Here is a 22,125-nt window from a genome sequence, read left to right on the forward strand (position 1 = left end):
GCTGTTAGATAGATAGATGGCCTCACATTTGACTCAAGAATACTTTAATATATAGAGGAGTTTACCCCTCCACTTTGGGGCAAGCTACCAGTGTAGCAGAAAAGCATCTTAGAATCCACACTACATCCAACCTTGAGGAGGATGAGCTACAACAGCAGTTAGACTCCTGTTACACAGGTAGGAGATAGGTGGGTAGAGTTAAGATTCTTGCCCAGAGGACTCTTATTGGTATAGCATGGTGGGCTTTTTTAACCAACTCAAGCCCAAGTTTGATTGTGCTGGGGGGAAGGCGGTTTTGTTACCCACCCAGTGGCACCACCACTGGAAACAGTCAGCCAGGATGTTTCTTTACAGTGAACCATTTCCCAGCAAACCCACTGAGAAAGACTTGCTGAACTATGCAGAAATCCTGGAAAAGTGGAATTCCACTTCAGTTAGGAGGGCAGTAAAGATGAAGTTACGATGTTAGGTCTTTATGTGGGTGAAAGTGTGCCTGTGTGTGAATGTGTGTGTGTGTGTGATTGTGTGTGTATTTGTGTGTGTTTGTACCTCTTGTCTCTTTTTTCGGCTCCTCTGAGCGGGAGGAGGAGGAGGAGGAGGAGGGCGGTTCGTACGCAAATGAGCTGCAGGTGGGTGTGTTATACCCGAATGAGGTGAAGAGGGGCTGATGGGGAGAGATCAGGGTAGGGGGGGGCGGGGGAGTCAGGGGCAGAGAGAGAATGTGGGAGGAGTCACCGTTCACCATGGCAACTGAGCCAATTGCCGGCGGACGGATCTGTATCTTAAGATACTGTTGAGTAGAGGGTCCTGGGTACAACGGAACAAACAAACAAAAAAACAACAACAACAACACCAAAAAAACACAAACAACAGCAACAAGAACAACAACAACGAAAAACAACAGGAAAGGAAACACAAAATAAAACATGTTCAAGCAAAAATAGCTAACTCTATGCACTTAATTTTTATAGATCCCAACAACTTATCAAATCAAAAGAAAAATAGCTTAGAAATTAGAAAAAAAGCATGCAAGAAAATGAAAAATATGTACATTTAATTTCAGGTAGATTTAAGAGTAAAAGGACAAACGGTCATGCATAGCATTCAAACATAAAACACTGTAGCTTATGTAAATCAGGACATTGTCTCGTACAGTCATGCACATAAAACGGGGGAAATGCATGGAAGTGTATGTGTGTAAAATGTGTATATGTGTATATATACATACACTATATGTCCAAATATTTGTGGACACCCCTTCTAATGAATGCATTCAGCTACTTTAAGGCTAGTCCCTGTAGAGAAGCACTGCCAATAGACTCAATGGACATAAACGTGAAGCTATTGGTCCCATGCCAGCTAATGCCAGGCATGGGCTAGCGGGGTATAAAGGCTGTGGAGCTGTGAAGCCGTGGAACTGTTGGGGAACTGGGAAGTTGGGGTTAAATGCAATCAAATCCTCAAAGCAATGCTCTTCCAATTTCTAATGTATTAACATGTGTACTTGGGATTGGGCGGGGTTAAAAGTTGTATTGCAGCCAGCCACCAGAGGGCATAAGAGAACAGTTTTGGCTTCATTTTTTGTGGCTCTTGTATACAGCCTATGGATTAGAGTGCTAGGCAGCTGCTTAGAGGAGCCCATGGCTGCTGGTTGTTGGGATAAAGTTTGAGTTGCGAGTTTTGCATCACCTGGCCTTCCCTAACGATGACTGTGAACGGGCCATAGACCAAAAGAAAAAAGCTATTTGAGAGATCAAAATTATTTGGGGTGCCCAAACTTTTGCATGGTGTTCTAAATATACACTAATACTAAAACATAAAAATACATAAAACATGCCCTTTTGGAGGTCAGTTCATCTTCCTCTCATTTAACTATTCACCACAACAAGACGTGTGACCAGGGGTGCCCAAACCTTTGCATGCCACTGTGTAGAAGACAGTGCCTTGGAAAAGCATTCAACCCACGACACTCAACAAACGCCATCCCAGCAGTAAAGCATGGTGGTGACAGCATTATTGTCGTGGTGCTACTTCTTTTCCTCGGCTGGGACAGAGCATCTTTATATACTGAAGGTCGGAAGGATGGTGCTACATATAAGATGAGACTGCAAGATCCAATTGCTTCAGCCTGCTAAAAAAAGTAAAGCTTAGACCACAACAAACGTGTTGCTAAGCAACAAAAAGAAGGATTGGCAGGTCAAAGGTCAAAGTCCAGATTTCAAACCAAGCATATCGGAAAACAATCGAGTCATTTGCAGTTCAAAATGAGTACTTTTGCAAGGCACTGCATAGTGTACATATATACAGTCATGTGAAGTACATGGTAAACCACTGAATTCTATGATTTTACGCATCAGGACACGATCAAAACTACCTCCGATAAACAACACACATCAGATCCCAAGCCAAAATGGCTTGTAGAACCACCTTTAGCTGCAATAACTGTACGTAATGGTTTTCTGTAGGACTATCAAAGAAATTGTGGCCCACTCTTCTACACAACGTTGCTCAAGTTCATTGACGTTTGTGGGCCTTCGTTTATGCACAGCTCAGCTCTCTTAAGGTCCCGCCACAGTACTTCAATCGGGTTAAGGTCTGGACTTTGACTGGGCCATCGCAACACCTTGCCTGTTTTTTTTTTTTTTTCAGCCATTCTGCTGTAGATTTGCTGCTGTGCTTGGGATCATTGTCCTGTTGCATGGCCCGATTTCAGACAAACTCTAGCTGTTAGATAGATAGATGGCCTTACATTTGACTCAAGAATACTTTGGTATTCTTGGGGGGGTAAACCCCTCCACTTTGGGGCAAGCTACCAGTGTAGGAGAAAAGCATCTCAGAATCCACACTACATCCGACCTTGAGGAGGATGAGCTACAACAGCAGAAGACTATGCCAGGTATCACTTCTATCAGCCAAGAACAGAAAGCTAAGAATGCAATGGGTACAAGCTCACCAGAACAGGACAGTTAAAGACTGGAGAAACGTAGCCTGGTCTGACGATTCTTAATTTCTGCTGAGGTGTCGTGATGTGGGCAGTTTTTTTTACACTGCTACTTACCCTCTTAATTCCCATGGAAGCAGACTGGAAGGGTGGGTCTCATTTTCACGCACTGCTTTTGCATTTTGCCTAGTTTTTGTCAAGTAATTAATGATGCGGTGGAATCTGCTGCGTGGTGCTGTTCATCTGAGGGTGTATTTACATAATTTTAGGAGCTTCTGAGGACCATGTGCTTTTTATTATGTCCTGATGTGTAAAACCATAGAATTCAAAGAGGCCGTACCTTGGTTTTTACATGTACTGTATGTATGCCTGTCAGTACGTGTGCAGTACTGCGGTGCATGTATGCTTTAGTGTGTGTTTGTGTGTGTTTGTGTATTCATAGATGTAAATGATACAGAAAAGCAAGTGTGGATGGGGGAAATTGGGGGGGGGGGCGCAGCATGGAAATGATGACACAGTGGGATAGAGACCGACAAGCCAGTGGCAGATAGATGAGCCACAACTTCCCCATCATATCTGCCCTCTTTTTCACTCTTGTCTCTCCATCTCTCTCTCTCTCTCTCTCCTCCCGTCCTGCTGACTGCTCTAATTAAAATCACTGGACTCGCGGTGAACGTGTCGGACACTCGGAGCCAGTGAGTGAATACCCGTGCACGCACACACACACACACATACACAAACACACACACACACACACACAGCAAAACAGCTCTCTCGCAGCTTCCCAGGCACAGATTCTCACTTGGAACCAGGCATAAAGGGCCACTGTAGCGTTTTTTCGGCCTGACCTCTGTCCGCCGCACCTGTGTCGTTATGGGCAATTTGACATATTTCAGTGGTTGGAACAGAAAGTCCATCAAACCTGAAGGCCCGAATGTATAGCAGAGGCCACTGGGCGGCTACTGAATGAACACTCAGAGGCTAAAACACAGGGGTGGTTTCCAAGCTACCAGTGTATCATTTGATTTGGGGCAAGCTAACAGTGTAGCATTTGATTTGGGACAAGCTACTAGTGTGCCATTTAGAGCAAGCTACTAGTGTAGCATTTGGGGCAAACTATCAGTGTAGCATTTAGGTTAAGCTACCAGTGTAGCATTTGATTTGGGGCAAGCTACTAGTGTATCGTTTGATTTAGGCCAAGCTACCAGTGTATCGTTTGATTTAGGCCAAGCTACCAGTGTATCGTTTGATTTAGGCCAAGCTACCAGTGTATCGTTTGATTTGGGGCAAGCTACCAGTGTATCGTTTGATTTAGGCCAAGCTACCAGTGTATCGTTTGATTTAGGCCAAGCTACCAGTGTATCGTTTGATTTGGGGCAAGCTACCAGTGTATCGTTTGATTTAGGCCAAGCTACCAGTGTATCGTTTGATTTAGGCCAAGCTACCAGTGTATCGTTTGATTTAGGCCAAGCTACCAGTGTATCGTTTGATTTGGGGCAAGCTACCAGTGTATCGTTTGATTTAGGCCAAGCTACCAGTGTATCGTTTGATTTGGGGCAAGCTACCAGTGTATCGTTTGATTTAGGCCAAGCTACCAGTGTATCGTTTGATTTAGGCCAAGCTACCAGTGTATCGTTTGATTTGGGGCAAGCTACCAGTGTATTGTTTGATTTAGGCCAAGCTACCAGTGTATCGTTTGATTTAGGCCAAGCTATCAGTGTAGCATTTGATTTGGGGCAAGCTACCAGTGTATCAGTTTTGTAAGGTACTAGTGTAACAGAAGACTATGTCAGGTCTCACATCTGTCAGCCAAGACCAGAAAGCTGAGGCTGCAATGGCCACAAGCTCACCAAAACTGGACAGTTGAAGACTGGAGAAACGTAGCCTGGGTGGTAAATCTCCATTTCTACTGAGGTGTCGTGATGTGAACAGTTTTCAGATGGTGTCTATAGTGATCAACGTTTATTTTCCAAACAGAACTCAGCAACGACCCTTTGGCTACTGTTACGATCGTGTTTTGTGTTTTGAACGGGTTTTCTGTTCGGCTCTAAGTGCAGGGAAACAGTCCATAAAATACCGGTGCGGCAGATCAGGCCAGATTAATCTATGCCTGGGATACCACGTCAACCGCCCTCTCTCACCTTAACACACACAAAGCGCTGGTGTATTACATGTACCATGTAGATGAGCTAGTGCAAAACTAGGACAACAGCGCATGTCACATGACCTGCGAGGTCATGCGATGACGCAATGGCACACCTGCCCTCTTGATGACCTCCACCATGTTGGAGGGGAAGTAGCCGACGCGGTCGTTTCCCGTCCGGTTGTCATGGATGCAGCCCTTCCACCGGCCGTCGGAGTGCTGCTCCAGAACCTGGTAACCAAACAGAAAGAGGCTCAGGCAAATATAGCTTAGGCTCGGGCAGCCTGTCTGAGAAACAAGCCCGCTTTGAGGAAAGGTCAGTTCCACAGTTTGGGTTTTTGTTGATACAGCTGTTCTTGTCTTCTCCTTCTCTCGCTCACTAGTGGCAAGTGGACTTCTGGCAATTCTGTCACTTAGCCACAGTGCTATACTTTAGCAAATGCTAACGTTGCTTGCAGGATTGATCCCAATTCCTACTTGCACTGACCAGCAGAGGGGTCAAGTAATGAAGTACAATTACTTTGCTACTTAAGTTACTTAAGTAGAAATGTTGGTTATCTAAACTTTACTGAAGTAATTATTTATTTTTCAGTGACTTTTTACTTCTACTTCTTACATTTTCCCCCAATTATCTGAACTTTCTCCTCCTTACATTTAAAAACAGCCTCATTCCTCCTATTTCATTTCCCTTTGTTCTCATTCCAGCTCGTCATCAATAAAAACCCTCTCCAGATAAATCTCTCCATCCGGAAAGTGTGAGTCTGATCATGATTGGATGAGAAGTATAAACAGACTCCATTCTGACTCCCTATTGGTTTATAAGCGATCCATCACACCTGCACACGTCCCGTCACTCTCCAGCGAGCTCACAGCAGACGTCTGTAGTCTAGTATGAAGACTGTGTCCGTAGCAGAGACTCAAGAGAGCTGCAGTGAAACGTCGTCCCGACTAAGCCCCACATTTACACTCCAATAAAGCTGATTGATCACACGCCTCTGAAGTCTGACTTTCTGCAGCTTTACAAAACTTCTAGACAACGACTCCTCATATTTTCCTCCATGAAGCTCATGTTGATGCTCAGTAGAGCACAGAGACGCTCCTTTAATAGAGCTGATATTACTGAAATGCTTCATTTTCAATGGGCAGATCTGCAGCTGAAACAGGAGCCTAGTGCAGCCCAACATTTTTAACATCAACATTTTAATAGATCATTCTCCTCATTATGACTTTTAGAGAAATGGGGTTTTGGGGAGGGGAGGGGGGGTAGTGCACTATAGACCCTGTGGTGCGGCCTAAGCTTTCGGCCTTTGTTTTCCTTCCATTACTTTTACTTTTCTACTTGAAGTCGTTCTGAAACCAGTACTTTTACACTTTTACTGGAGTAAAAAGCTTAAGATGATTCTATAGAAGCTTCAGCTTCAGCTTCTATAGAAGTCTTTTAAAACCTAGTATCTCTATCTGAGGAATGAGTGTGAATACTTTTCACACCTGTGCTGGCCAGCAACCGAGGACTTCATTAGGAACACCTCCATATTAGCCAAGAGGCAACCCAACAGAGAATGGCCAGACTGGTTGGAGCTGACAGAAAGGCTACAGTAGCTCAGATAACCACTCTGTGAGGAGGCTACAGAGCTACAGCCGCAGAAGATGAGTCCACGCAGTCAGCTACCAGAGGCCACACCGGTCGGCTTCAAGACTGGAAAGTTTGGGACATTGATTTCTGCTCAGGCTGATGGTGGGGTCAGAATTTGGCACCAACAGCATAAATCCATGGACCCAACCTGCCTGGTGTCAACAGTCCAGGCTGGTGGAGGTGGTGGTTTACCATCTTCTAACGGCTACTTCTAGCATGCCGATGCACCCAATGTGTCACACAAAGCAAAGGTCATCTAAGACTGGCTTCATGAGCAGGACAATGAGTTCAGTGTTCTTCGGTGCTCTTCTCAGTCTTCGGATCTGAATCCAAATGAGCACTTCTGGGACGTGGTAGGACGGGAGACTCTCCTGAAAAATCTGCAGGGACTGATGTGGTGTGAAGATGCAATCATGTCCATATGGACCAGAATCTGAAAGGAACGTTTCCAACATCTTGTGGAATCCATGGCATTAAGAATTGAGGCTGTTTTGAGAGCGAAAGAAGGTTCTACCCAGTGTTCCTAATAAAGTGCTTGGATGTGCATGATTTTACAGCTAGTGTTGATCATTTCAACTCCTGCGAAATCATGTGAAGGAGGACACAGTGAAATTTTAGCATCAGGTAAGGTTGGCCATATCTTCAGAAATTTACCAGAGTCTATAGACTAGACCTTCCTTAAGAGTAAAGACAGTAAATCCAGCAGGTGGAGCTGTAGCTCTGGGTCGATATGCCTCAAAAGCCAGGTTGAACCATTAAGAGCTGGACATCAGGCCATTTTCTGGGCATTTATGCAAGGTCTTGTTGACAATGAGGTTTGACTTCTAGAAAATCCACAAATCTACAGTGATATTCAATTCATTTTTGACCAAATTACAATTTTTCATCTATTTTTGTCTATAAATCCAATCATTGCCGTCTGTATTCCGCTAATTTGGGAGCCTTAGCCTTAGACGGTTCTGAATAGCACTAAATGAAATGAATGGAAAGCCAGAGAGTGGTCAGAGATATCCAGCTTTAGAAAGGACGCATGTATTTGAGCTCAGCAGATTTTTTCTTCCCCACTGGGCAAATGTTCCGCTACGCTCGGGGTATTTACCGTGATGATGTCACCCACTTTGATGTTGAGGCTCGTCAGGTCGTAGTTGTTGCAGTAATCCTTCAGTGCCCTCACTTGCATGGCAGCGGAAGCATCTGCATGCACACACACAAAAACACACACACACAAGCTATTTCAAGACAGTTAACAATCAGCAAAGGTTATACCCTTCGATATACCGCTATTCCCCGCCACAATCAGTTGCTACATTGGCATATTTGTGATTTTCTACAGTAATTTTTAAAATTTGTAGAATAACTATACAAAACAAAATATAATACAATAAATTGACTTATTATATAATGCATTATACAATGAATATGTATTTTATACATAGCAATCAATATTTTAGAAGTTTAGAAATGTAAAATTTTAACAATTTTAGGAACTTTACATTAGGAACTTTACATTATAACTATAAGAACTTTTTACAATTTATACCATAACTATACCAAGCAAAATATGACACACAAATTTAATACATAACGCATTATATAAAATGGACATGCATTTTATAAATTCCAATCAATATTAAAGGTTAAATTTAAAATTTAAACTACTGTAGGGACAACAATACTTATTACATTATATCTACAGTGACATTGCGCACTTTATACAATAACTATACAAAACTAAATATGACACAATAAATCAACTTATTATATAATACACTATCCACTGGATATGCATTTTATACATTCCAATCAATATTTCAGAAGTTTCAGAAATTTCAATAATTCATTTTATTTATTTTATAAATGTAAAACTGCAACTATTTTAGGGAAAACAATACTTACTACATTATAACTATATAATACAATTTATTTCTACAATTTATACAATAACTATACAAAGAAATATAACACAATACATTGACTTATTATATAACAAATTAAACAATGGATATGTTAATATTAAAATTTCAATGATTGTAGGGACAACAATAATTATTACATTATAACTACATTAACTTTATACAATAACTGTACACAACTAAATATGACACAATAAATTGACTTATTATATAATACACTATCAAATAGATATGCATTTTATACATTCCAATCAATATTTTAGAGGTTAAATTGAAAACTTCAACTATTTTAGGGACAACATTACTTATTACATTATAACTATAGGAACTTTCCACAATTTATAAAATAACTATACAAAACTAAATATAACACAATAAATCGACTTACTATATAATGTATTATACTATTGATATGCATTCTATTCATTTCAAAATCAATTTAATATCAATATTTTAGAGGTTAAATTGAAAATAGTAAATAGTATAGTAAAGTATTAATAATAAATAGTAATAAAATAATAATAAAAAGTATTTTAGGGACAACAATGCTTGTTACATTATAACTAATGTATAGAAATGGTCAATTAACAGTAGTATTTATCTCCTGCTTTTGAAATGTAGAGTACTCTCTATAAAGGTATAACCTGTATTATACCTTTATTCTATAAGCCATTTTAGAATTGTTTACAGCTCCGTTCGTCAGCTTGGTATACTAATTATTTGACAGTTGAGAAGTTCCATATGAAAATCATTTTGTACACTTATCTATAAACCTTGCTACTGTTTTACTGTTAAGGTAAAGACTCCGGCTGCCGATGGCAAGCAGTGCAACCCGGGATTCAAACCAGCCATCCTTGGTAGACTGGACCACCTGGAGCCCTTGTATTAATGTCCCTTAAGGGGACATTTTTGGTTCTGTCCCGTCTACTCCATACCTCTCAACATCTGCTTAATCTCTCGGCTGGCCTGCGTGGTGGTGAACTGGTTAACAATGTCCAGTGCCGTCTGGCAGTAGGTGTTTCTCACGCTGGCACTGATGCCACTCTGCAAAATGACACATGGTTTGCATGTTAATACGCATTGTATACAATGTGAGAAGCATCTGGGGTCACTAAGAGGGGGTCATGTATACTCACATCGAGAAGCAGCCGCACAGCATCGGTCTTCCCACAGAGGGCGGCTTCGTGCAGCGCTGTGCCGGACTTCGTCTGCCTGTTTATATCTATTCCAGCCTGGATCAGCAACCTGTAACACACCCATACACACCTTCACACAGCTGAATGTTCAGGCTTCGTGCATCGTGGCAGTTTAGTCTCATGTTGAGTCACAGGTGTCTCAGGGCAAGTCCGGGTCAGATCTCGAGTCTCTGAGGTAGAACCAGAGTGAAGTTTCAAGTCCTTAGGATGCAATTCTGGGTCTCTGGTGTGTGAGTCTAAGTTTCTGGATGTGGGTCTAATACAGTTTAGAGGGTGTGAGTCCAAGTCAAGCCTCATGTTTCTGGGATGCAAGAGTTTCTGGGTCGAGTCTTGAATCGCTGGGGTGCTAGTCTGAGTTTCTGATTGTGAGTTTAATAGAGTCTTAAGTCTCTGAAGTGGATGTCTAAGTCGAGTCTGGAGTTTCTGGGAACTCTGAGTCGAGCCTCGAGTCGACAGGGTGCAAGTCTGGAGTTTCTGACTGCATATCTGAATAGAGTCAGAAGTATCTGGTGTGCAAGTCTAAGTCGAGTCTTGAGTTTCTGGGGCACGAGTCTGAGTCGAGTCTGAGTCGAGTCTCGAGTCTCTGGGATGCTAGTCTGAGTCGAGTCTTGGGTCGCTTTGGTGCAAGTCTGAGTTTCTGGATGCGAGCCTGAATACAGTCTGGAATCTCTGGGGTGTGAGTCTTAAGTGGAGTCTCGAGTCTCTAGGATGCAACTCTGAGTTGAGTCTCAAGTCGCTAGGGTGCAAGTCTGGAAGTGTGGAGTTTCTGGTTGCAAGTCTGAATAGAGTCACCATTAGTTATGCTTTCGTTGCATAGATTGTTCGTGTGTAACTACGCAATTGTTAGAGGCGCTTACGATAATGTGGGACCACTTATTTTGATGACACACACACTTATATACAAACACACACAGACAGACACTGGGCTGCCATAAATGACATGTAAGACTAATTAACGATATGCGTCATAATGCAGTGACAGCACCGTCCATCAAAACAAAGAAATGAGGACACTCAATGTGTGTGCGTCGCTGTGTAAGAGACTACATCAGACACACTAATGAATAAATCCCCAAGGCACCTATCGGACCGCATCAGCGCCTTCCCACTTCAGCAAACTACATTTCCCATCTCCCCTACTTATCTCAGTCTGGTAAAGAAGGCTTCTTGGCGTAGCTGTGGATGACCAGCTATGACACTATCAGGACAAAAGTATTGGGACACCTGCTTCAATCAATGTTTCTTCTGGAATCAAGGGTATTAAAGAAGAGCTTCTCCTGCTTTTGTTGAAGTAGCTGTCTCTACTGTCCAGGAAAGAAGGCTAAGCTTTCTAAGAGATTTTGGAGGAGCATTGTTGTATGGGATGGACCGCCAACCATCATTCCAGAGAAGGCAGATCTTCCACTGCTCCACAGCTCAATGCTGCTGGGGGTCTTTCTACGCCTCTAGCCCAAGCTTAGGTTCATGATGTTTATCTGCTCCAGAGAGCCCTATTCTACTGGTAGTACTTCTCTGCAAGCACTAGACAAGCTGTGTGGGTGCATTTGCACAGCTGTGTCGGCAGTGTGTGAGCTGAATGTACTCTCCCGGTACTCTGGCCGCTGATAGACTAGACTGCTAAGTCTGTTTCTAGCTGCTAGTACTGTCCCTTATTGTGTGCAAGGTATCCATACCGATTGTACTGGGCAGTCTCTACGCTCAGAGGACTCATGTCTATTTGCACTAGCTAGGGATATTTCACTGAGTGGACAGCGAAGCTCTTCCGTAAGTCGCTCTGGATGAAGCTCATACGCCCTATATGTACACATAAAGGCCGCACTACTTTCTCCACTCGCCTCCCGGAATTAACACAGCGGCAAGGCCACTCTGTAGGCCACTCTGCACGCATCTGGACGTCACTGCACAATCCGCTCTTACTTGATGATGTCAATATGTCCGTTCTTGGCGGCCAGATGGAGAGGACTGATGCCATTGGGGTCAGAGGGCTTCGGCTCCAGCATGGCAGCGCACATATTACTGCTCAGTAGTAACTGCACCACCTATAACACACACTCACACAAACACACACACACACACAGCAGAGCAGACAGATGTCTGTCAGCTACCATGACCTCAATAGCTAGTGTTGCCAATGAAGTGTCTGGAGTAACTGACCGAAACTCGTCCGAACTCGCAGGCCAGGTCCAGAGGGGTCTTTCCGGCGTGATCTCTGATGCAGGGGTTGGACTGGTGCTGCAGCAGCATCTCGCTCTACAAGCAAAACACAACGGCAAAGGCTAGCATGAACATCCGTGGAATGGCTCTTCCTCCTACCCAAGACATCACGTTCACTTCTATAGCTCTGCACTGGAGCGACGAGGCAAATGTAGCTAATGAGTAGTAGCATTAGCATTATGCTAACCTCATGCCTAAATCACCTCAGACTGTGAGGGGTTGATCAGTGATCTCCAATATACTTGTTAATGTGACTTCTGACCGACGTTTATGTACGAACATGAACGACGGTACGGGCAAAGTACTAGGAGGCTGCTACTGCTAGCGTTTTTAGCAATGCTAATGCAGTTTAGCCCACATTTTATCATATACGTGTGTTTTCTAGAGCCAAAAGCCACATAAGCAACTCTGTTAGAGCACCGCTAACTGATGAGATATGAGTTTCTGTCAACTGTTAGCAACATTAGCCTAGTGGCTAAAAGGGCGAAAACTGTGGCTGCAGTTCAATTGAGTTAACGTTGTTTAAGGTAGCAACTGTGCTGCGTTCCATTTGAACTGGGATGTCGCCATTTCTGAGCTTAAGTAGGAATTTTCAACTGGAAACCAGATTTCCTCACCGGTTAGCCTAACTACCCTCGAGTTCAAAATCCAAGATGGCCACACCGGACATCAACAGTAGCAAAACTGATGATGGCACATGAAAACCGGTTCGGCCCAGTTTTCCACAGAAACGCTTGGTGGAAGGGCTTAACGGTGTAGGGATCCGAAGATTGGCTTCCAATTTGCGTCACCTTACAGGACAGAAAATGACGGCGAGACTGGGCTGTGGTAAAGCCATGCTACTGATGTTGGACGAGGCCTGTAGTACTTGAGATGGCCACAGGCCTCGTCCAACATCGGTAGCATGGCTTTACCCCGACCCAGCTCACTTAGTGAAAGCGAGCATCACTTTTGCGAGGCAAAAGCCATGCTGGACCACGGCTATAGCTATCTCTTAGCATAGCGTTTGCATAATGCTAAGCATCGGCTTGTTTGAGTGGAATCCAAGCTTATTAGGCATCCTACATCTATAAGATGGCCTTCTTGACGTTGTTTTCTGGGATTACACATTGCTAACAGATGAATTACAGCTTCAGTAAGTTGGCTAGCTACATTAGTATTATGAGAGGCCATGTCAGAGCTTCCTGGTCCTGATTAAGAAGCCATAACCAGTCTAAGGGGTCTGCACTGTGGTGGAACGGTGCATCGCGAGCCACCTGATCAAGCATTGATCTGGAAGTCACCTTCCACCGAACAACCCTGGGCAGTGATCAGGCCCACCAGGGGCAACCATTCAAAGAGTGAAGGACATGAGATGGCCTATAGAGAACGGAAGTGCTTGACACCAAACATGTCTCGGCTGATCGAGCGCAAATGGTGTAAATTTGCCTCTTGGCCGCACCATCGCCTTAGCGCCCGTGTGTACCGACACATTGGGTCTCAGTGTGATGCATTCATCAGCACCTATGTGCTCCCGCACACTCACCCCGTCGTAATGGCCGTGTTGGGACGAGAGGTGCAACGGAATCTGGCCTTCGTCCGATTGGCCGTTGACCGACGATCCTGACTTCAGCAGCATTTTCATTGGCTCGCATTTCCCTTGCCAGGCAGCGTAGTGCAGCGGCCGCATCCCTGACACAGGGAAACGAGGGAAGAGTTAGAAACACATGTTCATGTTCGGAGCTTCCAGTGAATGACTTTTTCACCCCACAGCTCTGCTTAATCTTTCAGCATTTGGGTTGAACGGGACTCGAGGAGCTCGAGGAGAACCCACAAACCCTTACGCAACACCTATCACTACAGATAACGTCCCAGCACAGATGTTGCTGGATGATGTGTTTTTGGGGACTGAGGTCAAGCTTAGGACTCATAAGTTTTCATAACTTAAAACTTCCCCACAATGCAGGTTTATGGAAGTATGTGTTAAATATAACATTGGTTAATGTGTGTGAAAATATAGTAGTATGATCTGACTTTAGAGGTTAAAGGGTCAGAATCTCCCGGGTCAGTCAGATATAGCCTGTTACAACTGCCTAGTCCTACGGACTGTGAACTAAGATCTCCCACACAGACGAATTAAACAGCTTCATTGCACCCAGACCTCTTTCTTCATACCTGCACGAACGTAATCCTAATTAATATGATAATATTCAAATAAAGGGGTCCTGTTTTAGCCATCTTTAGGCGAGCCATCAACCGTGCAGTGCGCAGCATGATTTAGGGGGCGTGTCGGTGCGTCTTTGATATGGTAATGGTGGGGAATGTTCGCCTTGCGCATCTCAAAACCCACAAAAGTCATGTACTGAGTCTCTTAATTAATCATGGGTGTGTTCTGGGCGTAACATGCAGTAATAAACCAATCAGCGTGACGCGGTCAGACCCTGGTGGATTGCTATTTCAATGGCGCAAAGTGTCAGGCTGCACGTGCCTGTGTTGACAATTCACTGCCAAGATAGCAACGAACGTCTGACCGTTGACGAACGTCTGCCTAGGCTGTTTTTCAGTCAGTGGAGCTCCAGAAATTGACCCAAAAACACCTAATTTCGAGACCACAATGCCCATCAGCGTAGATATAGTCACAAACCACCATTGTTATTGTTCCGACTGTTGGCGGGGTGAAAGATAGCAACGAGCTTCGCAAGGCACCCTGCACCTTACTGGGTGTAAGATAGGGCCCTCAGAGTTATCAGAGCAGCCTTCGCCAATCCACTGTGAGGCAGATGATATACATATGGAGTGTCCAGCAATATATAGTGTACATATAGCGTACAAAAATATTTAATATTGAATAATTTTGCGAAATGAATTTGTGCTGTTGTTAGTTTTAGTACTTGTGAGAAAGCAAATTCTAAGCACATTTCATGACAAATTGTAAAGAGTTTATAAACTTTCTTGCAGAACTATACATATGAGACGTTAATTATATTATATAAATGCTACCGTAATTATATAAATACTTATTATAATAATTATACAAACTTAATGCATATTGAGTGTTGTATATTCAGCTGAAAATAAAGCAGACTCAGGCAGGAACTCTTAACAACAAGCCTTTACTTTAGTACTGCAGGTCTCTATCTTCCTCAGAGCTTGTACATGAACAATGTGTGGAACATTAGTCACAACAGCGCCACCACATGGAAGGAAAGTACATTTCACTATACCACATATCCTCTTTTTGTAATAAAAGAAATCTTAAACTAAAGAATAACAATATCTCAGTAAACAGACAACTTATGTAACCACAAACAGCAGTGCTAACAATACAGGTTCTTGCCAAAGTATAAACTGAAATTTCCTTTAAACTGAAACAACATTACTCTGTACTCTGTCGCAAAATCCGTGTGGAAGTAAATCTATCTCACTATGCCTAATGACATGAACGTACAGTCCAAAGAGTTCTTAGCATAGTTATGCATTTCAGTTTTTTTTTTTTTTTAAGTGACATAGTCTTTAGACCACACTGGAGCCTTTCGCAGTCTTGGAACTCGACTAGAAAGGGAAACAGGGTGCACAGTTTCAAATGGTTCGCAAGATGTGCCTGGCTGCATGCAAGCATCATCCAATGGTGTTGAAGAAGGAGGACTGGTGTGGGGTGTTGGGGCGAGATGTATGGCATTCCAAACTTTTCCATCTGACAAGAGATAGGAGGCAGGACCTTTCTGGGCCACAACTTGGAAAGGCCGGGTAAACACGGTATGTCCTTTAGCAATGATTCCAGGCTTTCGGATGCGGACAAACGACCCAATTTGGAAAGTAGGAGATCTCGCACCACGTCGCTGGTCAGTGTATTGTTTCATTTTCTGTTGTTTGATTTGGATACTCTTCTTCATATTTGTTTGCTGTGCAAGAGGGACCGTGAGTGGGAGACCTCTGATGTGCAGCTTTGTTTGAAGTGGTCGCCCATGTAGTAGCTGAGCAGGAGACACACCAGTCACAGCATGGGGTGTAGCTCTGTATGTATGCAAAAACTCAGTGACAAAAGCCTTCCATGGCTTTCCTTCAATGTTAGCGGTCTGTAAACAGTCCTTGAGGATTCTGTTAAACCGCTCGACTTCCCCATTTGATTGCGGGTAATAGACAGAGCACCGGGAGTGCTTTATATCTCTGTCTGCAAGGAAGGATGTAAACTCGGCTGAGATGAACTGAGGGCCATTGTCAGTGACCAATTCAAGTGGATTTCCCTCCCGACTGAACACAGTGGCAAGAAAGTTCTTTACAGTCGTTGAAGTAACAGCAGAGCAGAAGGCTATCTCAGGCCAACGACTGTAGTAGTCAATGAGCGTTATAGCAAAACGGCAGTCAGTCGGTGCAGTGTGGAATGGTCCAACAATGTCGACAGCTAGCTTTTCCCAGGCAGCTGTTGGTGTAGGTACAGGATGTAGTGGTGCGGCATGGGTGATGGCAGTTTTATCATGCTGGAGGCAAGTGGAGCATGACTTAATGGCAGACTCAACTTGAGAATCCATTCCTGGCCACCAGTACAAGTCTCTCAGTCTTTGTTTTGTCCGAATGATCCCTTGGTGTGTGGCATGGGCTAGCTGGATGAATTTTGACTGCAGGGCTAGAGGAATGATCACACGATGTGTGCCACGGACAATGTAATGATCTAGCACAGCCAATTCAGTTCGGATGCGAAAGTAGGGAATGACAGCAGAGTCCAGGCCATTTGAACTGCGTGGCCATCCGTTTTTAATGTAGTCTCTAACTTTCTGTAGCACGGGACATGCAGCACAGGACCCTGAGAGCTCTTCTGCGGTAACTGCAGCAAAGTCAGTTGACACAATGGCCACCATCTCCAATTCAGGTTCTTGGTGTTCATCTGTGGTTGCAAGAGGCAAGCGTGACAAGCAATCAGCTGTAACATTCTCTCGGCCTGGCTTGTATTCAATGCTGTAGTTGAAACATAAGAGACGAGCCGACCATCTAGCTATTCTCATTCCTGCACGTCCAAGACCTTTGGTAGACAGTAGCGTTGTCAGAGGGCTATGGTCAGTTCTCAAAGTAAAATGACGACCCCACAAGTAAGTGCGCCACTTTTCGGTTGCCCAGACACATGCTAAAGCTTCCTTTTCAATTGTTGAGTACTTGCGCTCACACTCTGTCAATGTCCGAGAGGCAAATGCAACTGTCTGTTCTGTACCACCCTGGATCTGTGTCAGCACCGCACCAATGCCGTAGTCTGATGCATCAGTGGTGACAAAAGTTGGCAAAGAAGGGTCAAATAGGGCAAGAGCAGAGCTGGTAGCGATGAGGTTTTTAACTCTGCTGAAGTTTTCTTGGGCCTCCTCTGTCCAATTGAATCCAGCTGATTTCCGGAGAAGAGCACGTAGAGGCTCAACGAGTGTAGCGTAACTAGGAATGAACTTCGAGTACCATGCAGTCAGACCTAGGAAAGATCGCAGTGATTGTGCATCATGGGGGGGCGGAGCTTCGGTCACCGCACGAATATGGTCAGGATCTGGTCGTAGGCCAGAGGCAGAGATGAGATGACCAAGAAAAGACAACTCTGTCTTTCTGAAGTGGCATTTTGCTGTATTTAGCTTCAATCCCCTCTCCTGGAGACAATGGAGAACAGCGTTCAGGCGCTTATCATGAGCCTCGGGCGTGTCACCAAAAATGATGATGTCATCCAAATAACATTGCACTCCGCTCTGACCAGCTAGAATCTGGGACATCATCCGTTGAAATGCGCTTGGTGCGGAAGCCAATCCGTACGGAACTCTGGAGAAGCGAAAAAGTCCCTCATGTGTAATGAAGGCTGTAAGGTCTCTGCTGCTAGGATGTAACTGAACTTGATGATAAGCATTTTGTAAATCAATTGTGGAGAACATAGTTGCACCACGAAGCTCAGTAAAGACCTCTTCAATGTGTGGCAGAGGGTGGCTGTCTATCACTACTGCCCTGTTTGGCTCACGGAGATCAACACAGAGTCTAATTCCACCTGATTTTTTCTGCACGACCACCAGTGGAGAGACCCAAGGAGACGAATCAACCCTCTCTATAATGCCATCTAATTCAAGTCTTTTCAACTCCTCTGACACAGCATCACGCACAGAAAAAGGTAATCTGCGAAGCTTCTGTTGGACTGGAGGTACATCCGAGCGCACTTTAACTTTATGTATGAAGCCAGTAGCAACTCCGAAGGCCTCAGTGCTGTGGACAGCAGTTTGCAAAGCAGGTGGCTCAATGTGTCCATCACGAATTTGAAGATGCAGAGCTTTGAACAGGTCCATTCCAAGCAGTGATGTTCCATCTGGTACAATGTAGAAATCTGCTTGTGTGCTGTGGTTGTAATGGGTGACAGTAAGTGTGAGGCACCCCAGAACAGGAATAGGTTTCTTCATGAAGGTCACTAGACGCAAATTGGGCTTTGTGAGAGGCACCTGTGAGAACATCTGACGGTACATGCATTCTGGAAGAATGGAAACTGCTGAGCCGGTGTCTACAAGCAGATCTGTAGTAAATGGCTGACCACCTTTCACATGAAGAGACACAGTACAGGTGAGGCGATCTCCTTGTACAGCAGCAGATGTGGAAGATATGCTCAGAACTGTGAGATCAGGCACTGCAACCTCCTGTACATTGCATGTAGGTGCTGACCCACGACAGACTCGTGCAAAATGCCCGTTTTTGCCACACTGTTTACATTTAGCATTTCGTGCAGAACATTTGGGGTTGTTGGCTAAATGTGAACTAGATCCACAACGATAGCAAGACTTTTGTTGGTAAGTCTGCTTAGAGTCAGTTGCTGTGTTTTGCATTGAAGTTGCATTTGCTTTATACCTCTGTTTACGTTTGTGTGTGGCACCTCTCGCTGGCTGAACAACTTTAACTGTAGCTTCAGTAGTGTGAGCCACAGCCTTAGCTGCAGATATTGCAGATTCAATTTGTGAAGCAATGGCAATAGCCTTCTGCAGTGTGAGATCTGTTTCCAAAAGCAGCCGTTCACGGATACGTGGAGTACACGTTTTCTCAACAATCTGATCTCTAGTCATATCATCAGCAAGTGCGCCAAAGTCACAGTTCACAATCAGGTCCCGTAACGAAGCCACATATTGAACAGTGGACTCACCCAGACGCTGAGCTCTCTGACGGAACTTATTCCGTTCGGCAACTACGTTCACCTTTGGCACAAAAAAGGCTTGTAATGCAGTGCAGGCAGACTGGTAACTCGTTCCGACATCAGGGAGTGTATAAAAAATACGCTGGCCTTCAGTGCCCAAACAATGAAGCAATAAAGCACGTTTTCTTTTGTCTGCCATGTCGTTAGTACTGAGTGCGAGGATGTAGTTTTCAAACATCCGAATCCAAGAGGTATATGGCATTAGTGGCTCACCAGGCGTTTCCAGCAAAGCTGGGGGCTGTGATATCCCAAAAGAAGTCATCCTCGTCGCCAATATGTTGTATATTCAGCTGAAAATAAAGCAGACTCAGGCAGGAACTCTTAACAACAAGCCTTTACTTTAGTACTGCAGGTCTCTATCTTCCTCAGAGCTTGTACATGAACAATGTGTGGAACATTAGTCACAACAGCGCCACCACATGGAAGGAAAGTACATTTCACTATACCACATTGAGGTACTTAAGAACATAAATGTCAGCCGTCGAAGTTTGATTCAATGATTCGGTTCAGTGTTCTGTTCAGTTCGTTTGTCGTCTCACATGTTCCTGGTTTTGTTCATTATGTCATGTCTTGGTTAATGTGTTTCACCAGAGACGGGGGGTACTTAAGGAGCTCGGCTACAGAGCTCCTCGCAGAGAATTGGACGTAGGTTCTGAGCCTCGAGGTAGCCTGAGAGGTTCAAGACTTAGATCACGGTTTGTTTAGGCCACAGGTTCACAGTTCAGGTCCTCTAGCGGACCTTGTTTCGCTCGCTCCAGCTAGGCTGGACTTCGTGTCTTCAGGTTTGGTCGGCCTAGCCGTTTATGGTTCTGCGGCTGGTTCCCCAGCTCTCTCCCCCCAGTTCTGTGTCTCTGCGTGGTGCACGCGTGTCCTTAGTTTTCCTCTTAGTCTCCCCAGGCACTGCCTGGAAGGGTGTTTTGTGTTTTTTCCAGTTCTCCCTGTCCAGCTCACCCAGCTCAACTCCCAAGAAACCCTCTAAGAAACCCTTTAGTTGCTGCTTTTGTTATTAAGAAGTACTTAATAAGCATTGGATCAATCTCTGCCTAACCAGCCATGACAATAACACACTACACAAAGTATTTATATAGGTTTTTACACATACAAATATAATACATACGGAACATTACTATTACATATAGGTACATGCATACATGCAGCATATTATTATTGCATTTCATATGATTTATGTACATATTTATGTACTTACATTATTATAATTATTATTGGCATATTGCACACATATGCTGCATAATATTATTACATAGCTCAATGTTGTATTACGTTGATCTGCTCCATCAATTTTGTTGATCTGCTCCAGAGAGTCCTATTCTATTGGCAGTACTTCTTTACAGGGACTAGACGATCTATGTCAGCAATGGATGCAACGCCAAGTAGCTAAATGGACATATTAGTGTATGTATGGCTTAATGTCCTGACTAGGTACAAAAACAAGGTGTGTGTGTGTGTGTGTGTGTGTGTGTGTGTGTGTGTGAGTGTGTGTGTGTGAGTGTGTGTGTTTTCACCTTTCTGGTCTTTGATGTCAACAATGGCTTGTGACTCCAGCAACAGTGAGATCAGCTCCAAATTACCATTGAGAGCAGCATGGTGAAGGGCTGAGAACCTGCAACACACACACACACACACACACACACACACACTGAAATCTCCCACAGTCCTACAAATGCAATTTTACGCTTTTCCATCATCCAGCCTTTAAGACAAGTTCGTAAGTATTGTTCACATCAGTGCAGCTCTCTCTCTCTCTCTCTCTCTCTCTCTCAATGCCAAACTACGCGAGAGGCTCTGACCTACTTCCATGAGTAAGAGCTTTTCACACACAGCCTCCAGCAACACACACACATACACACACATACACATACATACACACTGCTGCCTCCTAGTATGGATCATTCAGAGCCCTTTGCATCATCCGTCCATTCATTAACCCATCAAAATCTGCTCAGCATACAATTCATTTGGACGGCCTGTACACCTACTCCGTCCTGTACATGCATGAGAGAGGTCAACAGAGGATGGTCAGACTGGTTGGAGCTGACAGAAAGGCTACAGTAGCGTAGATCACCACTCTGTACAACTGTGGAGTGCAGAGAAGCCCCACGTCAGGTCCCACTTCTGTCAGCCAAGACCAGAAAGCTGAGGCTGCAGTGCTCAGCTCAGCAAGACTGGAGACTGGAGGCTCCTCACCACAGATGGTAGGTCAACATTTGGTGTCACCAGCATGAATCCATGCTGGACTGCTTTGTGTCAGCAGTCCAGGCTGATGGAGGTGGAATAGTGTTGGGCCAGTATTAATACTATCAATTAGGACTTGAATGCTACAGCCAACGGCCCTTGAGGCAGTTTGTAGAGCAAAGGGAGGATCTACCCAGTAATGGTATTAATAGTATAGTATCTAATAAAACTGGAGACCTCACATCTACACCGACATTAAGCTCTTTAGGGATTGGTCGATACGTCTCAGCCTTAAAATAACCAGAATCCAGTTGAAGCAAAGTAGGCCAGACCAGCCTAGCCCTTGACCTGCATAGGATACGTTTATTAGGAGGGGGTTGAAAGTTTAGCTGGTCTACATGCATGATCTACCTGACCAGAATGTGCAAGCTCGACCATGCTGGTTGACCAGGATTCCTAGCATGACCAAGTTAGTCGACCAGCATGACCAAGATAACTAAACTAGGTGATGCAATTACGGTCCAAAGGTCACTGGGTTGCTCAAATCCAGGGTCATGCTGCTTGCCATCGGCAGCCAGAGTCCAGGAGAGCACAATTGCCTTTGTCCTCTCAAGGCAGTGATTGGGGAGACATGCTAGTTTCCTTCCAGCGCCAGGCGACCTAGCAATGCTGTATTTCTGGTGTCGTGACATATCCTATCCATCCCACCGGGGATAGCTAGCTAGCA

General features: G+C 44.3%; 1 protein-coding gene across 3 annotated transcripts in view; it reads right to left on the reverse strand.

The window, feature by feature from the left end:
* The window catches only part of LOC140535393 (caskin-1), a 70,289-nt gene that overhangs the window by 19,227 nt on the left and 28,937 nt on the right, over window positions 1-22,125 (reverse strand). The window contains exons 3-11 of one of the 3 annotated variants that reach the window (XM_072656721.1): window positions 20,729-20,826; window positions 13,566-13,711; window positions 11,981-12,076; window positions 11,744-11,865; window positions 9,767-9,875; window positions 9,566-9,674; window positions 7,817-7,911; window positions 5,201-5,315; window positions 550-807 (exon numbers count right to left, since the gene is read on the reverse strand). In XM_072656721.1, coding sequence (XP_072512822.1) covers window positions 550-807; window positions 5,201-5,315; window positions 7,817-7,911; window positions 9,566-9,674; window positions 9,767-9,875; window positions 11,744-11,865; window positions 11,981-12,076; window positions 13,566-13,711; window positions 20,729-20,826 — 1,148 coding nt within the window. Of the gene's footprint in view, window positions 1-549; window positions 808-5,200; window positions 5,316-7,816; window positions 7,912-9,565; window positions 9,675-9,766; window positions 9,876-11,743; window positions 11,866-11,980; window positions 12,077-13,565; window positions 13,712-19,418; window positions 19,698-20,728; window positions 20,827-22,125 lie in introns of those variants that run through there. The other 2 variants (XM_072656722.1, XM_072656723.1) reach the window with 2 other exon arrangements.

The sequence above is a fragment of the Salminus brasiliensis genome, chromosome 15 (genome assembly GCF_030463535.1).
Source record: "Salminus brasiliensis chromosome 15, fSalBra1.hap2, whole genome shotgun sequence".
NCBI classification, from domain to species: domain Eukaryota; kingdom Metazoa; phylum Chordata; class Actinopteri; order Characiformes; family Bryconidae; genus Salminus; species Salminus brasiliensis.